Source organism: Cataglyphis hispanica, chromosome 3 (genome assembly GCF_021464435.1).
Source record: "Cataglyphis hispanica isolate Lineage 1 chromosome 3, ULB_Chis1_1.0, whole genome shotgun sequence".
Classification (NCBI taxonomy): domain Eukaryota; kingdom Metazoa; phylum Arthropoda; class Insecta; order Hymenoptera; family Formicidae; genus Cataglyphis; species Cataglyphis hispanica.
The window spans coordinates 2,764,237-2,779,063 of NC_065956.1; the positions used below are offsets into that span (position 1 = coordinate 2,764,237).

General features: G+C 35.1%; 1 protein-coding gene across 3 annotated transcripts in view; it reads right to left on the reverse strand.

The window, feature by feature from the left end:
• Window positions 1–1,425: 1,425 nt before the first annotated feature.
• Window positions 1,426–14,827, reverse strand: part of LOC126859489 (amyloid-beta-like protein) — a 44,221-nt gene continuing 30,819 nt past the window's right edge. The window contains exons 5-15 of one of the 3 annotated variants that reach the window (XM_050610830.1): window positions 13,651–13,741; window positions 12,658–12,788; window positions 8,937–9,165; window positions 8,507–8,717; window positions 8,077–8,250; window positions 7,553–7,624; window positions 7,290–7,480; window positions 6,995–7,155; window positions 6,695–6,921; window positions 6,318–6,464; window positions 1,426–6,067 (exon numbers count right to left, since the gene is read on the reverse strand). In XM_050610830.1, the coding sequence (XP_050466787.1) occupies window positions 5,957–6,067; window positions 6,318–6,464; window positions 6,695–6,921; window positions 6,995–7,155; window positions 7,290–7,480; window positions 7,553–7,624; window positions 8,077–8,250; window positions 8,507–8,717; window positions 8,937–9,165; window positions 12,658–12,788; window positions 13,651–13,741 (1,745 nt within the window). In that variant the 3' untranslated portion in view covers window positions 1,426–5,956. Of the gene's footprint in view, window positions 6,068–6,317; window positions 6,465–6,694; window positions 6,922–6,994; window positions 7,156–7,289; window positions 7,481–7,552; window positions 7,625–8,076; window positions 8,260–8,506; window positions 8,718–8,936; window positions 9,166–12,657; window positions 12,789–13,650; window positions 13,742–14,827 lie in introns of all 3 variants that reach the window. The other 2 variants (XM_050610831.1, XM_050610829.1) reach the window with 2 other exon arrangements.

Consider the following 14,827-nt stretch of genomic DNA (forward strand, 5'->3'; position numbering starts at 1 on the left):
CCTAATTTTCTAACGATGTTATTTCGTTACGAAATATTTGTTGCGCAGCTAAAACATTCGGAAAATAATTAAAACAGCGCAATGACGTGTATAACAATGATATTTGTCGTTATTAAAAGTTACGTAATAGGAGTACTTATTAGGGCTTTATGTGTAACATATCGCTGTTACCAATCTAGATATAGAAGACTATGGTTTTGATAAAATTAGATGTGCTATATAGATCAATTTTCTATCGAGAAACTCGATGAAGATTGATGTATATACTTATATTATGTATACATAGATGTGATTCATGTATACGTTTTCGCAAGCTTCTTTGTTTTATTCTTACATAAAGTTATCAAGAGGGCTAATAGATTATCGTACATGGTGATATAATATATGATTATTATATTGATGAAGCTCTATATACAGATTTATTTTATACCACATGCGATATATAAGAATAGTAAAACTTTTTATCCACGATCTTGTCGCATAATCGTAAATTTAATTAAAAAATTTATTTATAAAGTTAGCAACTTATTTTTTTATTTTCGATATTCAACATCTTGACATGTCTGTTGATTAAACAGAAATCAGTTTTAATTCTTGGACATTCTTAAGAAAAATATTAGAGTGTTTAAAAGTAAAATAATGAGCCCTACATTGTTAATAAGCATTTAATGAGACAAAAGTTTCAAGAATAAAATTGGAATGCATGAATAAGCTCTTTCTCTCTTTATTTTTGTATATCATTTAATTATAATCATATAAAATTTCTACATGCTGTATTTTCCTCAATATTAATATGTAAACTCTTGTTTATCGCATAAATGAAAAATAAATAAAGTGAGAGATCTAAGTAATGATAGCATAAGATAGATTATATTTAACAGAAAAAAAACTCACCAAAATTATTATCCAGATTAAAGAAAAAAATGTGTGCATGTGTATAATTTGATTTATCCTTATCTTAGTACTACTATAAACGCAACGCACATGCACGTTTTATTTTGATATTCTTGAATGCATCGAATCTTAATTGGATGTAGATGATAACTGTTTCGATTCTTAATTAAATCGTTATGCGTGCGTATATAATAGACTTTCATCTCGCGCTGACACAAAATTGCATACTTAATTATATGTTATTATATATAATTATATTATATATTATATTTTAATGTAATAATATAATATATTGCGATAATATAACATATTATATGCAATATTAATATTTTATATCTTGGGAAAATATATATAAGTATTTAACTACTAGTTTTTTTTTAAGAAAATCATTATCAATGACACTATTTGGACAATTAGTTTTTTGAAGAGAATTATTATCAATAGACACTGTTTTAACATTCAATTTATTTTTTGTTTCAACCTAGAACCACGAAATTATAAGGAGGCAATTGTAATGAAATGCACGATCGATTCTTTATAATTTATTTTTATTGATAAGTAAAATTACATTTATCCACAAACACAATACGTTCTTTTCAATGGGGTGTAATAATGCGTTAAAACTTGTGAGCGGCGAGGAGAAACACCTGCGAAGGAGAAAGAGGGACGAGGAGAATTTGTTTCTTTAGTCTTTCGACACTGGCCCTTGTATTTTTCGTGAACAACGGCGAATCATGGCATTTTCATTCAATCGCAATTATTAGTAAAATAAAAGAGAAGATTGAAGGTTTCAGTGCAAAAAAATTGCGGAATTTATAACATATAAGTAGTCATATAAATTTCATATAAATATGAAAAGAAAATCTGATGAAATAAGATTTCTTATGAATCCTATGGAATTGCCTCACACTCTTGAGCCTTTCAATCACTGCACATATAAAGTATATGGGTTAATTTATGTATTTAAAAAAAAAGTATAAAGCCGTTCTTTGTGCGCGAAGTTCTCGATATAATTATGTGATTAAAATTCCAACAGTACAAGACGCAATAAATCTTTCAGGGAATAATTGTTTATAGCAATCTTACTTTATAATTGCTATAATTAATCTATTTGAATCGTTTCCGTTACGAAGATTGCCATTGTTCACAGAAGAGAAAAACAAAATCTCTTTCGCGTGCACAATTATTAGTAGTATTCTTCAGAATTCCAATTTTCATTACTATGAAAAAAATATCTTTTTAAGACCAATTGGGATTATCTTTGCGCCACGCATAGATAGATTCTCATCACATCTGCATTATATTTATATGTAAATAATACGCGTATTATTAAGCCTTTTACATACGAGATGGAAAAAATATGATAATATAACAGACTTTATGCATCAAATTATTTCTTGCAACGCGGAAACAGAATCAGTAATTCGCGCTGCTCGATAATTATCAAAGATAGAATGACGGCAGGGAAATACCGAAAGAACTGTAAAAATAAAATCTAGTGTTTTATAATCTCATTATTATACTCTTTCTCCATCTCTGGACTTGCTAATCTCTGGACTGCGGCTTGAAGGACGTATATTTTTCTTCTTCTTCTTCTTCTTCTCCTTTTCCTCACATCTCACATTTTAAGCTTAATTCAATTACCTCGATATAATATATATAATATATATATATACTTATTACCTCTTTACAAAAATCAATTCTTAAACTTCTATATACGGAGATGGCCCGATGCAAATTCACAGTATCTTGAAGCGCACACTTTTTTTCCTCCATCTTTCCTTTTTCTTTCCTTTCCCGCCACAACTGAATCACCGAAACATGATATGCTCCGACTACTGGCTACTACTGATACCACCCCGATATCTTCTACGAAAGTCATCGGAGAGAACATTGGACCGTTGTTGCCTGCGTACGGCGTAATATCCTCGGGTCGGCAAGTCTCGAGATTTACATACTTATATACGCGATATAATGTGCCAAATCTTGCTGCTTGCTTTACGCTCAATCGCGTGAATTTGATGAACAATATATATATATATATATATACGCGATCAAATCAGTCCCAATACCGGCTAATCGCAAACCATCTTTCTATGCGAGAGCAGAGGCTCTAACTTTGTGTGAGACTCTTAGAAAAATAATAAGTACAATCGTTTTTAAGAAAGGTTCTTCAGCATCTGTGAATCCGTATCAAGGTTCTTTTATATGCGATGTTGTCAATGTGTTGTTTAACGACTATATACGCGCTATAGGTACATAATATTTAATTTAATATGTATACATGTATATGCATGTGTATATTTTCATATATATATTTTTGTATATATATATATATATCTATATATTATTCATACGTCGCACACACACACACATATACATATATAACTGATATTTTATATCATTATTGTTAACGCATTGATGCTATCTGTTATTCATATAGTCATAGTACATTCACTGGTATAATTGCTATCGTCTTATAATATATCTAAAATAATATTTTTAACATTCAGCGATGTGTATTGTTTATGTGTGTGTCTGTGTCTAGCATCTTGTCGATTATACACACTCTTTTCCACCGGAGTTGCGTGAAGACAAACGGTCGCTATGTGTGCACGTGATTCGCGTTAGATAGATAGGAGAAAGGCAGCTGCTTCACAAGTGCGCTTAGGAATATATCTAAAGGATTTCTTTCTTTTTTAATCGCCCTCTGATCGCGGTCGATTATCGTGTGTGTCATGCGACACAATTATAATAGTAAAGTGAGCACAATTAAAGGAGAGGATTATCTTAGCACGTAATCAGGAATGTATGTACTTATGCATGGATATTCGTGTGGGGCGTTTCAGAATACAGAATACAGAACGCGACTTTTAATTACTATTTACCAAGATAATAATAATTATCGTGCGCCGCCGAGATGAATCCGTTCTTTATATTATTGGATATATCGATATACGTTGGGGCGATCGACCAACCCGAATGCCTCAAGGTACAATACGGTACATTAACGATAGCGATGCTTACGCTCTTATCGTCCCCCCGCCATAGGATAGACGTCATAAAGACAACTAAAAAGAAAAAAAAAAAAAAAAACGTTCTAATCTCTTAGACGTTTAAAAATACATTGCAATCTTTCATATACCACATAGAGATATCTTAATCTCTCAGACATCATAAAGACGACTTTTTATTACATATTTTTTAGATGTCTTTAAGACTTCTGTGGTGTGTGTGATTACATGTTACCACATTACCACAACCACTAGTGGACGGTAATGGCTCTGTAGATTATGGCAGCGCATCTGCATGCGCCGGCGTTGAATGCACCGCATCGCATCGCAAGCTCTTCTTTATCAAATAAGTTCGACGAAAGCGCGTAACCATCTAACGTGGTGAAGAAAAAAAATCAAGAACTGCATGTGCTTTCTTCTCCCCACGCGACCCTGGCGCTAAAGTGCGGGCTACTACCATTTTTTTTCGTTTGACCATATACAAATATATAAGCATTAAACGTGTAATATATATTATATCATCATCGTCGTCTCGCGCGTCATATATAATTAGTAATATATCCTAAGATAGTTATTGTGTTAACGATCTTTTTTCCCTTTTTTTCCCAAGAACGCAAAACGCGGAAACGAAAGAGAAACGCTTACCTCAACAGCTGCCATACTCTTTTTCTTTTTCGACCTAACATAGTCAGAGGTACTGCCACTCAAAAATGATCTCCGGTTGAACTGTTCCTCTTATTCGGCAGCATCGGCATGATCTGTCCGATGCGACAATCGTCGTTTCTCATCGGCAAGATCGAATGAAGCTGCCGAATATTCTCCATGCTAGCGTTCTCAGCACCTCGACAAAACAATGGATTTTCGCGTGGAATGATAGAACTTGTTTCCTCATCATCGTCATTAATTTTAAGATATCAATGATACTTAATTTCCTTACATCTTAAGGTTTTTTATCATCTAAAAGTAGACGTTAAGTACTGAAAAAGGTCACTGAGAGAAAACGAGGCAGTGGGAATCGAACGGAGACAGAGAGAATGAAACAGCTGCATCACGAAGGTAAGAGTGAAACGTGCAACGATAACATGGGGCATGTGTTCTGATATTTTAAGAGTGCCGCGTAGCTCGCTCGCGCTTGATTATTTTAGCATAACGTTAATGATTACGCGATTAATCGGAGTATTTATGTCTATATGCTGCTCCCAGTGACAAGCTACTACAAACGCTATCGCTTTTTTTCGTGTAGTGCTTAAGCTGCATTATGTTTTATTGCCATTTTGATTATCTCCGAAAATATCAGAACCTAAAAATACAGCAAAGAGCGCAACGACAACACGTTTACCGACGTTTACATTGTCCATGTAAACGCACGTTCTATCGTCATTCGAACGTTCGTCCCCAAGGAATGAGAGTGATCAGTTACGATCAATGTCGGATCCACGGAGCTTCTGATTCGAGTGTACAACGTGTAGAGGCGGAGGAACATCGAGGTAAGTCTAAAAATGACGTTTTCTACTTTTACACAATACGAGCGCTCCTTCCTGCGTTTTTATACCAACATGTCTATGACAACGTAATGTGAAAACAATATGTGCATGAGATACTTCCGAAGATAGCGTGTAACACTCGTGTTCGTATGGCACATAAGTGTAAATTCTACGTCATTTTATCTCCCGTAGAATCCGTTTCGTTCCCATCCAGCGTGTATCCCTGCTACAAACTTTATTTTACAGATATTGTCAATTCTTTGCGAAAATCGATTTACACCGCGGCGTAAAGCCAGGATGTGTAACAAGTGGACGCGATATACGCGCAATGTCTCGTCGCAAGCGCGATCTGCCAATTAAGAAACGCGTTTTCTGAATTAGCGCATCTCCGGGAAATATACATGTTCCGGATCTTCGGAAGAATCTCGCGGGGGTTAGAGATATACATGTTATTTATATATCTTACTCTAACAAAATATTATGAGATTCTTGAAGGAAATACGCGAGAACGAATACGCGATTGCGACCAGCTTCAGAAATGAAAACTGTGAGGTGACGACCGAATTATTCCTTCACCTCGAAATATTTGTATGTAGGATTCTCGTAACCGTTGATCTGCATATTCGCGACATGCCGTTCTTCCGGCGTAGCTGCTTGATCGACTTCAATGAAACCCTACGGAAAATCAAGAAATATCTCATTATGATACGATATATCGCATTATAGTACGATAATTGATATGTTAATATATAATATATTATTATAATTCTCTTACATTGCACATATTCTTGTTTAAATCATATACTAAAGTTAGAAAATAAAAAATGTATATTATATAAATATATGTGCGTGTGCGCAAGGAATGACCACCATTATCTGATATCATTCTTGTAATGATACCAATGCAATCTTTTACGACACATACCTGGCTATGAGGACTTCTCGCACTGCGTCTCTTAAATACTGCGACGCCCACAACTGCAGCCGCCATAAGTGCTATGCCAGCGAATGCGAGTGTAAAGTAGACAGATCGACTTTCTCTGTGATATACCTCTCGTCTTACAGAATAACCCTGCAAATGTAATAAGATTTGTTGATTGTAACAACAAGAAATTCATAAAGATATTTTTTTCTATTAAATGTATTATATACTATATATTATATACTATAAATATATATCATATTATTTTGTTATTTAATATATCTATAAAATTTAATTAATAAATAATAAATATAAATAATAAATTTTTAAACAATGACAATATTAGTTTTAGACTTTATAGTTGCAATAAATTCTCTTACCGGCTCAGAATGAGAGACATCATGAGTCATGCTGTGAGCTGCTCTGACTACTCCCTCGTTATGCATGGCAGCGACCGCGACGGTTTGCTCTGACTGCTGAGGAATATCCTTGGTATTAATTGCCGAGTCGTTTTCTTCATGTTGTTCCTGCTCTGTGCGCAGCTCGCCGCGCTCTGCCTTACGTTGCTCTTTGCGCGCTCGCTCGAGCTGCTTCTGATGTTCCTTCTCTGTAAAATGTAAAATAAAGCGAAACACGTTTATTTGTAGAAATTTAATAGCTCGATAATTCATCATAAATACCTTGCTGCTTGCTGGCAACATCAGCCTGGTACTTGTCTAGAATGGCTGCCTCCGCTTCCCGCGTCATCGCCAACAGCAATCCCGGAGTTTCGTCTTTACTCCTGAGGGCCAAAACGTAATCGTCCATGAGACGGCCAATCTTCGCGCTTAGATCTGGATATCTGAACATAAGAAAAGAAAAAATGAGTCTCTAATTTTTTTGCGGCCGCGGTTTTCGGTTCGTGTGAAAATCTTATCGCGTGATCCGCGTGTTTAACGTTCGAGGCAAAACTATAGAATAAAATATATACGTTACCGTTCCAACATCAAGCGGCTCTGATTGGTAATCCTATCGATTTCCTCCAGATGTTCCAAAGTTGCCGGTTTCTCTCGTTGCGCTTGTTCTAAGCTGCTGTCGAGAAGATGCTTGTAATGAGTGATTGTATGATGCCTGTCTTTGTGAAGGGCTCTGAGTAACTTTTGCAAGCATTTTTGAATACGGTGCATCTGTAAAAACATATACAGCAAATGTAAGACAAGTAAAAAATATTCTTTGCGTAAAAGTACGCAGGAACTTACATTCGGTGGCGTTTCGTTAAGTGCCGCCGTATAACATGCCATGGCTTCTTCGTTTCTCTGTTTAACAGCCTCCTAAGAAAAAAATATCATAAAATTTAATTTTCATTTATTAATTTATTATTATTCACTTGCCATCGCTCAAAGAATAAATAACAGTTATAATAAAATTTTGGGCAATAGTAATTATTATATATAGATCTATTTTTATTCAATATTTTTATATATTTATATGGATAGATCATAATATTCTTTTATGAAGAAAAGATCAAACTGTTATGCGTTTTTGTCAATTATTAAAAGATGACTAATAATAAGAAATAATAATGGCATTGATTATTTATAAAATTCTAAGTTCATCTTTATTCAATATTTTTTTTTTAATGTACGCACAAATCAGTTCAAATATAATTTAAACTCAATTTTGAAAATTTTATTAAAATTGATTTAAGCATCTTGTTGCATAATTTAAAATATTTCAAATGCATTAACGCCAAATGCATTCATATCGTATAAACTCCACATACTTGCACTCTCTGTTGATGCATCGCGCTTAACTGATGCTTCTCGGCGGCGCCGCTCTCCTCGAGCGCAGCGACTGTCTCTTGGAATCGCGCCGTCATCCAACGCTTGAAAGCATCCGCGGCGACGGGATCGTGGGCCCTGATGTCCTGATATCTCTCCTCGAGGTCACTCCAATCCTTCATCACCTGAAAGCGTTGTAGCACAAAGATTTCGATACCCATGTCCCGCGCCATAAAATTTTCCTCTTTAAAGTACACGATTTGTGTTTCTCTTATTTCGTTTCTCTCAAATACAAATTTCAGTATCTGTTTAATCTAATTGATTATATTCTATATTAGCTTTCTCCATTCTATATCGGTTAAAATATGATGTAGTAGTGCTACCAGATATACATCGTCTCACTTTCTCTATTGCAACTAGAATCGAACTTACTTTCGTCACTTTCTCCTTGTGTACCTCCTCGAGTCGCATCTGAGCCTGCTTGTAACTCTGATGCTCGGATCGTGGATCGAAGTGCGTCAGATAAGGATCGGGCGTACCCTGTGGTTGAGACGGCTGCTGCGTGCTCGTGCTGACTGGCAGCGGCATCGCCGTAGCCTCCTGCTTGGCTTTCTCCGTCGTGGAAACGGTCGTTGATGATCGACTAATTTATATTAAAATAAATATATAATAAATAATTTGTTTGTCTAATTTTTCTTCTATCTATGAAAAAGACTTCATGTATTATAATAAATTCTTTAAGCTAATTGTAAAGCTATTTAGATTTAAGTTTCTTTTTAATTTTAGAAAGAGACAAAGCTTCAGTTGACTTTATATTTATTGTAATATAAAAAATGCAGATCTCTCGAAAAACTAAAGATACCTGGTAGTCGTGTCGTAATCGTCGAGATCATCGTATTCCTCTTCGCTTTCATCCTCATCAGGTTGATCGTTAAGCACATCATCGAGATCACCGTCAGAATTATCTTCGTCCTCAGTGTCTGTGTCCAGATCATCTTCATCATCGAGATCGTCCTCGTCCTCGTCGAGATCGTCATCCATGCTCTTCGGGATGGGCAAATCGATCGGTGGTTTCTTCAGTTTCACGTTCTCTGCAAGAAGAGAAATATATTTCCCCCGATATGCATCTTTATGAATCCGAACGATTCAATCATTACGTAATTAGTAAGTATAAAATAATGCGCATTAATTCCAATATAGATAAATAAATAGGTTCTCCAACGCGTGCAGTTTGCGCAAAACGTCTTTATAAAGAAAAAAAAGAAAAAAAGAAAAAAAAACAAAACATTTGATTAATGCATAATATTACTGCGTTCCTCATTGATTATATGAAAATATCTTTCTACGTTTTTCTCGCATTTCTCTAACAATACCTAACGAATACGACAGCGTACACACACACGCGCGCCTATCACGTATATACTCGGTGCGATAGATGCAATTATTGGAATTCCTGTCTGCGCGCACATTCCAGTATATCGACTGCCATTGTTTGAATAGTAAATGGACGGGATTGGGCTGGCCGCAGATAGCTCCGCGGAATTCTGCCCCATAATCTAAATCAATGCGCGCACCATTGATACACTGGCAGTGGACTGCCACTTGATTATTTATCGATATTCTCATACTTGGAAAGAATGGCGAATCAATACGACTATGCATGCATTTGTAATTTGATAATTTTACAGACATAATCGACGACAAGCGTGTCTCAATTTCCCCACATTTCTTTATAAAATAAATATCGAAATAATTTCTACACACAAGCGGACACTTATATTCTCCGTAAAAAATGGACGAATTAAAAAGATCGATAAAAGAATGTATTCTGTAAAAATTGTAAATTTCAATTTATTTTTGAGTTGTTGGTTAATTAAAAATTGAAAATTCACGCGCAATAAAATTCTTGTTAAACGCTTCTTGCGAAATATTCATGTGATATATTCTATTAGGATAAAGATAATGAGAGAAGATTGTCGCCGATGGAATAGCATGAAATTTGAATGTGTTTTAATGCGTTTATGTTAAAACGCATTTCATTCTCATTCCCGGTGTCGCATCTTTCTAGTTTAGAATTTCTAATTTCACCGGATTACCATGGAGAAGAAGCAGGACGCATCTTGGCTAACTAGGTTCTCGAGATGTGTCTCATTCGCCGAGAATAGATACTCTGATGAGACGACTTCTCAACTTCTGCAAAGGCAGACAAAAGTCTCTTCTGACCATATCCACCTGCGTCGTCGTTTTATCCGGGTCACACGATAGATATGCGGTAACTGCAAGCGTTGGCAGTTTCTCCGGAGGTTGCCTTATGTCACGATAGAATTATAGATCATAGAGTTATAGATATCTCGAGAATAGTTTATCCGGGATCGATCGAAAATGTCGAACGGAAAAGGATACAAAGATGACAGAAATTCAAAGTTATCACACATAATGCCGATATAACAAATGTATTGTTAAAAAGATATATTAAAAAAGACGTAGCGTTTTTATTATATATTTTTAAAGTAGAGTTAAGAATTTCTGTGAAGATGAAATTTATTTATTTTCAATAATAAATTTGTTCATATCTATTTTATTTTTATAAATTGAACATTTTTACTAATTATACGCCTTTATAAAGTATCTTTAATCATAATTGCATTTGGAGTGGAAAAGGGCTTTAAAATTGAATTTTTTGTTGGAAATTAAAATGTACAAATGTCAAGATAAAACAATAGCCTTTTTAATCAAAATTTAAGAAAAGTTTGAGGTACGTCTTAAAAAATAATTTCTATAGCAACTTGAGTTTTTAATTTCTCGACTTTAATAAACACGATTTTTATCGTAAGGATTAACACCTTAAGTCGAAATTAACTTATTAAAGTATCGAGTGTGTGACAAGACTTCCAAAATTGTTTTAATAAAGAGGTATCATTTTAGTTTTCATAGAATGATGGAAAAATCTCATGTTCCGTTCGTCATGTATATTTATTACCGAGCGCTCTGTATGACCAATGTGTATTTCCCTGAACGTTTAATATCTTAGCTTTATTTAGTATATAGTTCCATTTTTCATTCTCCGGACGACATGTGTCTCATCCCAAAGTTACATTACCTATCCTGAAAATAATGGAGTATAACATTGAAGCAGGCGCACATAGCGGACAGCCCCGTGCGTGTTAATCGAGCCTATTATATATGATGTATAGGAAAGAAAAGTTGCGCAGCGACGCCGAAAGCTACGGCGTGTTACGTTGCGCAGTCGTCGGAAACGTCGGTGGCGAACATTATTGATTGCACGAGAGAGAGAGAAGACAAGAGAGCTTGCGGCGAGGAAAAGGGAGGGAGGAGAAAAGGAGAGGGAGGGGGGGGGAGAGAGAGAGAGCTTGCGGAGAGCGGCTCGAGGCTCGAGCCAGCCAGGGTGTTGGAAGAAGACGAGGAAAGAAGCGAGGCGAAGAGTTGGTGACACCCCCTCGTTTAATACACTCTCTTTGCACCCTCCTATAGTCGTTCTCTCTTTTTGTTCTTTGTGACAGCCGATTGAAAACGGACAGCCGAGTATTTTTACCGCGCAATAAATACGCCGCGAATTCGTGGTAAATATTCATGCCTCTCTTTCGATAAGCTTTCTGATTAGACACGCGTTCCATTAATCGTAAATATTCATTGCTCTCTTTCGATAAGCTTTCTGATTAGACACGCGTTCCATTAATCGTTCCGCTGTACGAAATGAAATAATAAAAAGGCGAAATAATAATACGATATTACGATATCGCCTCAAAGTAAAAACTGTATAATAACAAGACTTCGTGGAAAAAAAAGAAAAAAAAGAAAAAAAAAACATACGGGTTTAACAATATTATCAAAGTAAATGACAAATGCAGATGAGAAAGTCAATGGATTCTGTATAATGAATTTATCCAACGTTGCGCTGCGATTATTTAACGTTTCATTGTTCTTTATATACCTTAAAATAGGATTATATACTTAATAATTGTAGTATTGTTACAGTCTTGCTCCGAATAAAATAATTGTATAGAAGCAAAAATAATTTCTTAAGCTCAAGTTAAATGAAAACTTAGAAGTTCCAACTCGTGAAATTATTAAATTTGTGCTTAAAAATACAATGTACGACAAACTTATATGCAGTTAAATTTTGTCACATTAAAAGTCCAATATTTAATAGAGAGAGAGAGAGAGAGAGAGAGGGCTAGATTCGCGAAAGTTAAATCTCAAAGTAAGAAAATCGCCGCAAATATTCCCGTTTTAAGGTAAAATGACCTCGCGCCAAGAAGACGCCCGAGATCACGTCTGGAAAGGATATCATGGTATGAGATGCAGACGCAGCGAAACGTTCGCACCGATGGAATATGCATGAAGATGAAGCCGGGCGCGATCTTCGCGCGCCTGAAGAAGAATACGCTATAATTATTCGTTTCTCTCGAAAGCTCGCGAATGCGAGCTTGTCGCGTATCCTCCTCTCTCGCTTATCCCTGGCGTTGCGCGACTCGCTGCGCCTCTCGCGTGTGCAAGACGCGAGATACGAATGAACGAATGAAAAGTATGAGTGATAAAGCAGGCGTACGTACGTTACGTACCTTTCAGGTGTTTCGGGCAGCATACAAATTCCACACCGGAGAACAGAGATATACCGCACGGCAGCAGCATCGCGAAGCTACGCAGGTTCATGTTTCGCTCCCGACAGGTCTCCGCCGCCGTGGTGTTCCAACTGTAACACAAATTCCCTTGTTGCAGTCACGTATATTCAAGGACGCGCACTCCATCTCCTACGATGCGATAAGCAGACTTGCGACAACGCGATCTTCGCATCGACACGTAACATCGTTAGATCAATTCGCGAAGATAACAAATAGCTGGCGTCGTTAATTAGCAAAGTAATTATATAGGATGGTCCGTAATTTATAGTACAATCGATAAGAGGCTGATTCTTCATGAAAAAATAAGTCAAAATTGTAGAACAAAATTGTTTTATATGGAGTTTCGTTTTTATAAAGTCAATATTTAAATATAATTTTAATATAAGTACGCGTCCAGTGACTAAGACATCGTTAAGCAGATCTCGATACAGACAACTATTTACTCTTCTGTATTACAGCCCAGTGCGCACTTTAACGTAGAATATGTAAATTAAAATAAGACGCAATATTTGCTTTCAAAAATTTTCTAAAATAAAAAAAGTTAAAAATTTTATTCTGCAATTTGGATTTATTTTTTTTTCACGAAGAATCCTCTTGTCGGTTATATCACGTACCACCCTGTATTTAATTAAGTACGCGACAGAATAAGACGAGAATTAATGATGATTAAGGGTGATTTATGATGATGGTCACATCTGGAAAGACTAAGAACGCGGAAAACTTATTTATATAATAACTCATTAATAATATCAAACGGATCACGTTAAAAATAACAATCACGTTTTCGTTTTCTTTTTTCGTAAAACGGAAAGACCGCGCTTAAAACTATTCTCACTTGATTTGCTCGATCGCTTTGACGATACGCGGATGTTTTAAGAGCTTACGCTCACTCGAGAAATAATTTCGTTTAACAGAAATATATACGTTCGTTACCTGTGAGAATCCCAGCATTTTGTTTGATTATGAAGATGATCAAAGAGACAGCCCTCCGGCACGAGAAGTGCATCGCTCTGGAAGGGCCCCTCTGAAAATAGGAAAGGTATATATATATTGCAGTAGCTCGAATTCGAGAAAAGGCTCGATTAAACTAGTAAAGGTCGGACATTGCCGGTATTTATTCTTATTCATTATTTCTAACCGATGATGCAATTGCTTTCTTCCTCTTTCTCTTTCCCTCCCTCCCTCTCTCTCTCTCTCTCTCTCTCTCTCTCTCTTATCTCAAAAAAAAAATTCAACGAATTATATTGCGACAGTCGAAGTATCGATTTGTCGACGACTATTTATACATCTAGATTTTATATATGCCAAAATACATGAAATCAATAGTCGTCGAATACGATATGTCTATATGACTCTCTTCAAACGTCTATCTAAATGTCTATCTAAAATAAGTTTTATACACTTTAATCTTTAATTATTGCATTTTTAAGTAGAACTCGGCACATGTGACATCCAATATGTATCTACACATCTCATACATTTCACATATTGGGTGTCTTCAGAATTCTTAATTGCAATTTTAAAAATAGAGAGAGAAAGATTCGACGGTATAGAATTAATTTATCCTAAATTAAAGTATCAAAATACTAATAATTTTCAGATGATAAATAGTTGTTTTTTCGCGAGTCAAAGCTTCTAGAATATAAGCGAATAATGAAATTTTGTTTTTTATTTGCATTTAAATAAAAAATTTTAATTCCGGATTTAATTATGCTGCTTAAATATTGAAAAGTTTCTCATAACAATAGTTTAGCCCCTTAACAGTTTTTCTAAAGACAAATTGATGTAAAATTTATCGGAGAATTTATGTATTTTAAATATTTTTGCTTTAGATTTTTTATTTAAATAAAAAAAGTTTTAGTATTACAAATGTAATACTAAAGTAAAGAATTATATAAATATATAAATATAAATATATATATATATATATATATATATATATATATATATATATATATACAGTCGTATATCTGCATTTGAGAATAGAATTCATTTCAGTATAGAAAGGTGCATATAAAAAGTAAGCAACAACAATTTACCGATAGTGTATTTGTCTACATGTATCGTTGCTTGCTACAAAGCTTTATAAATGCATAGAAGAATATGCAAA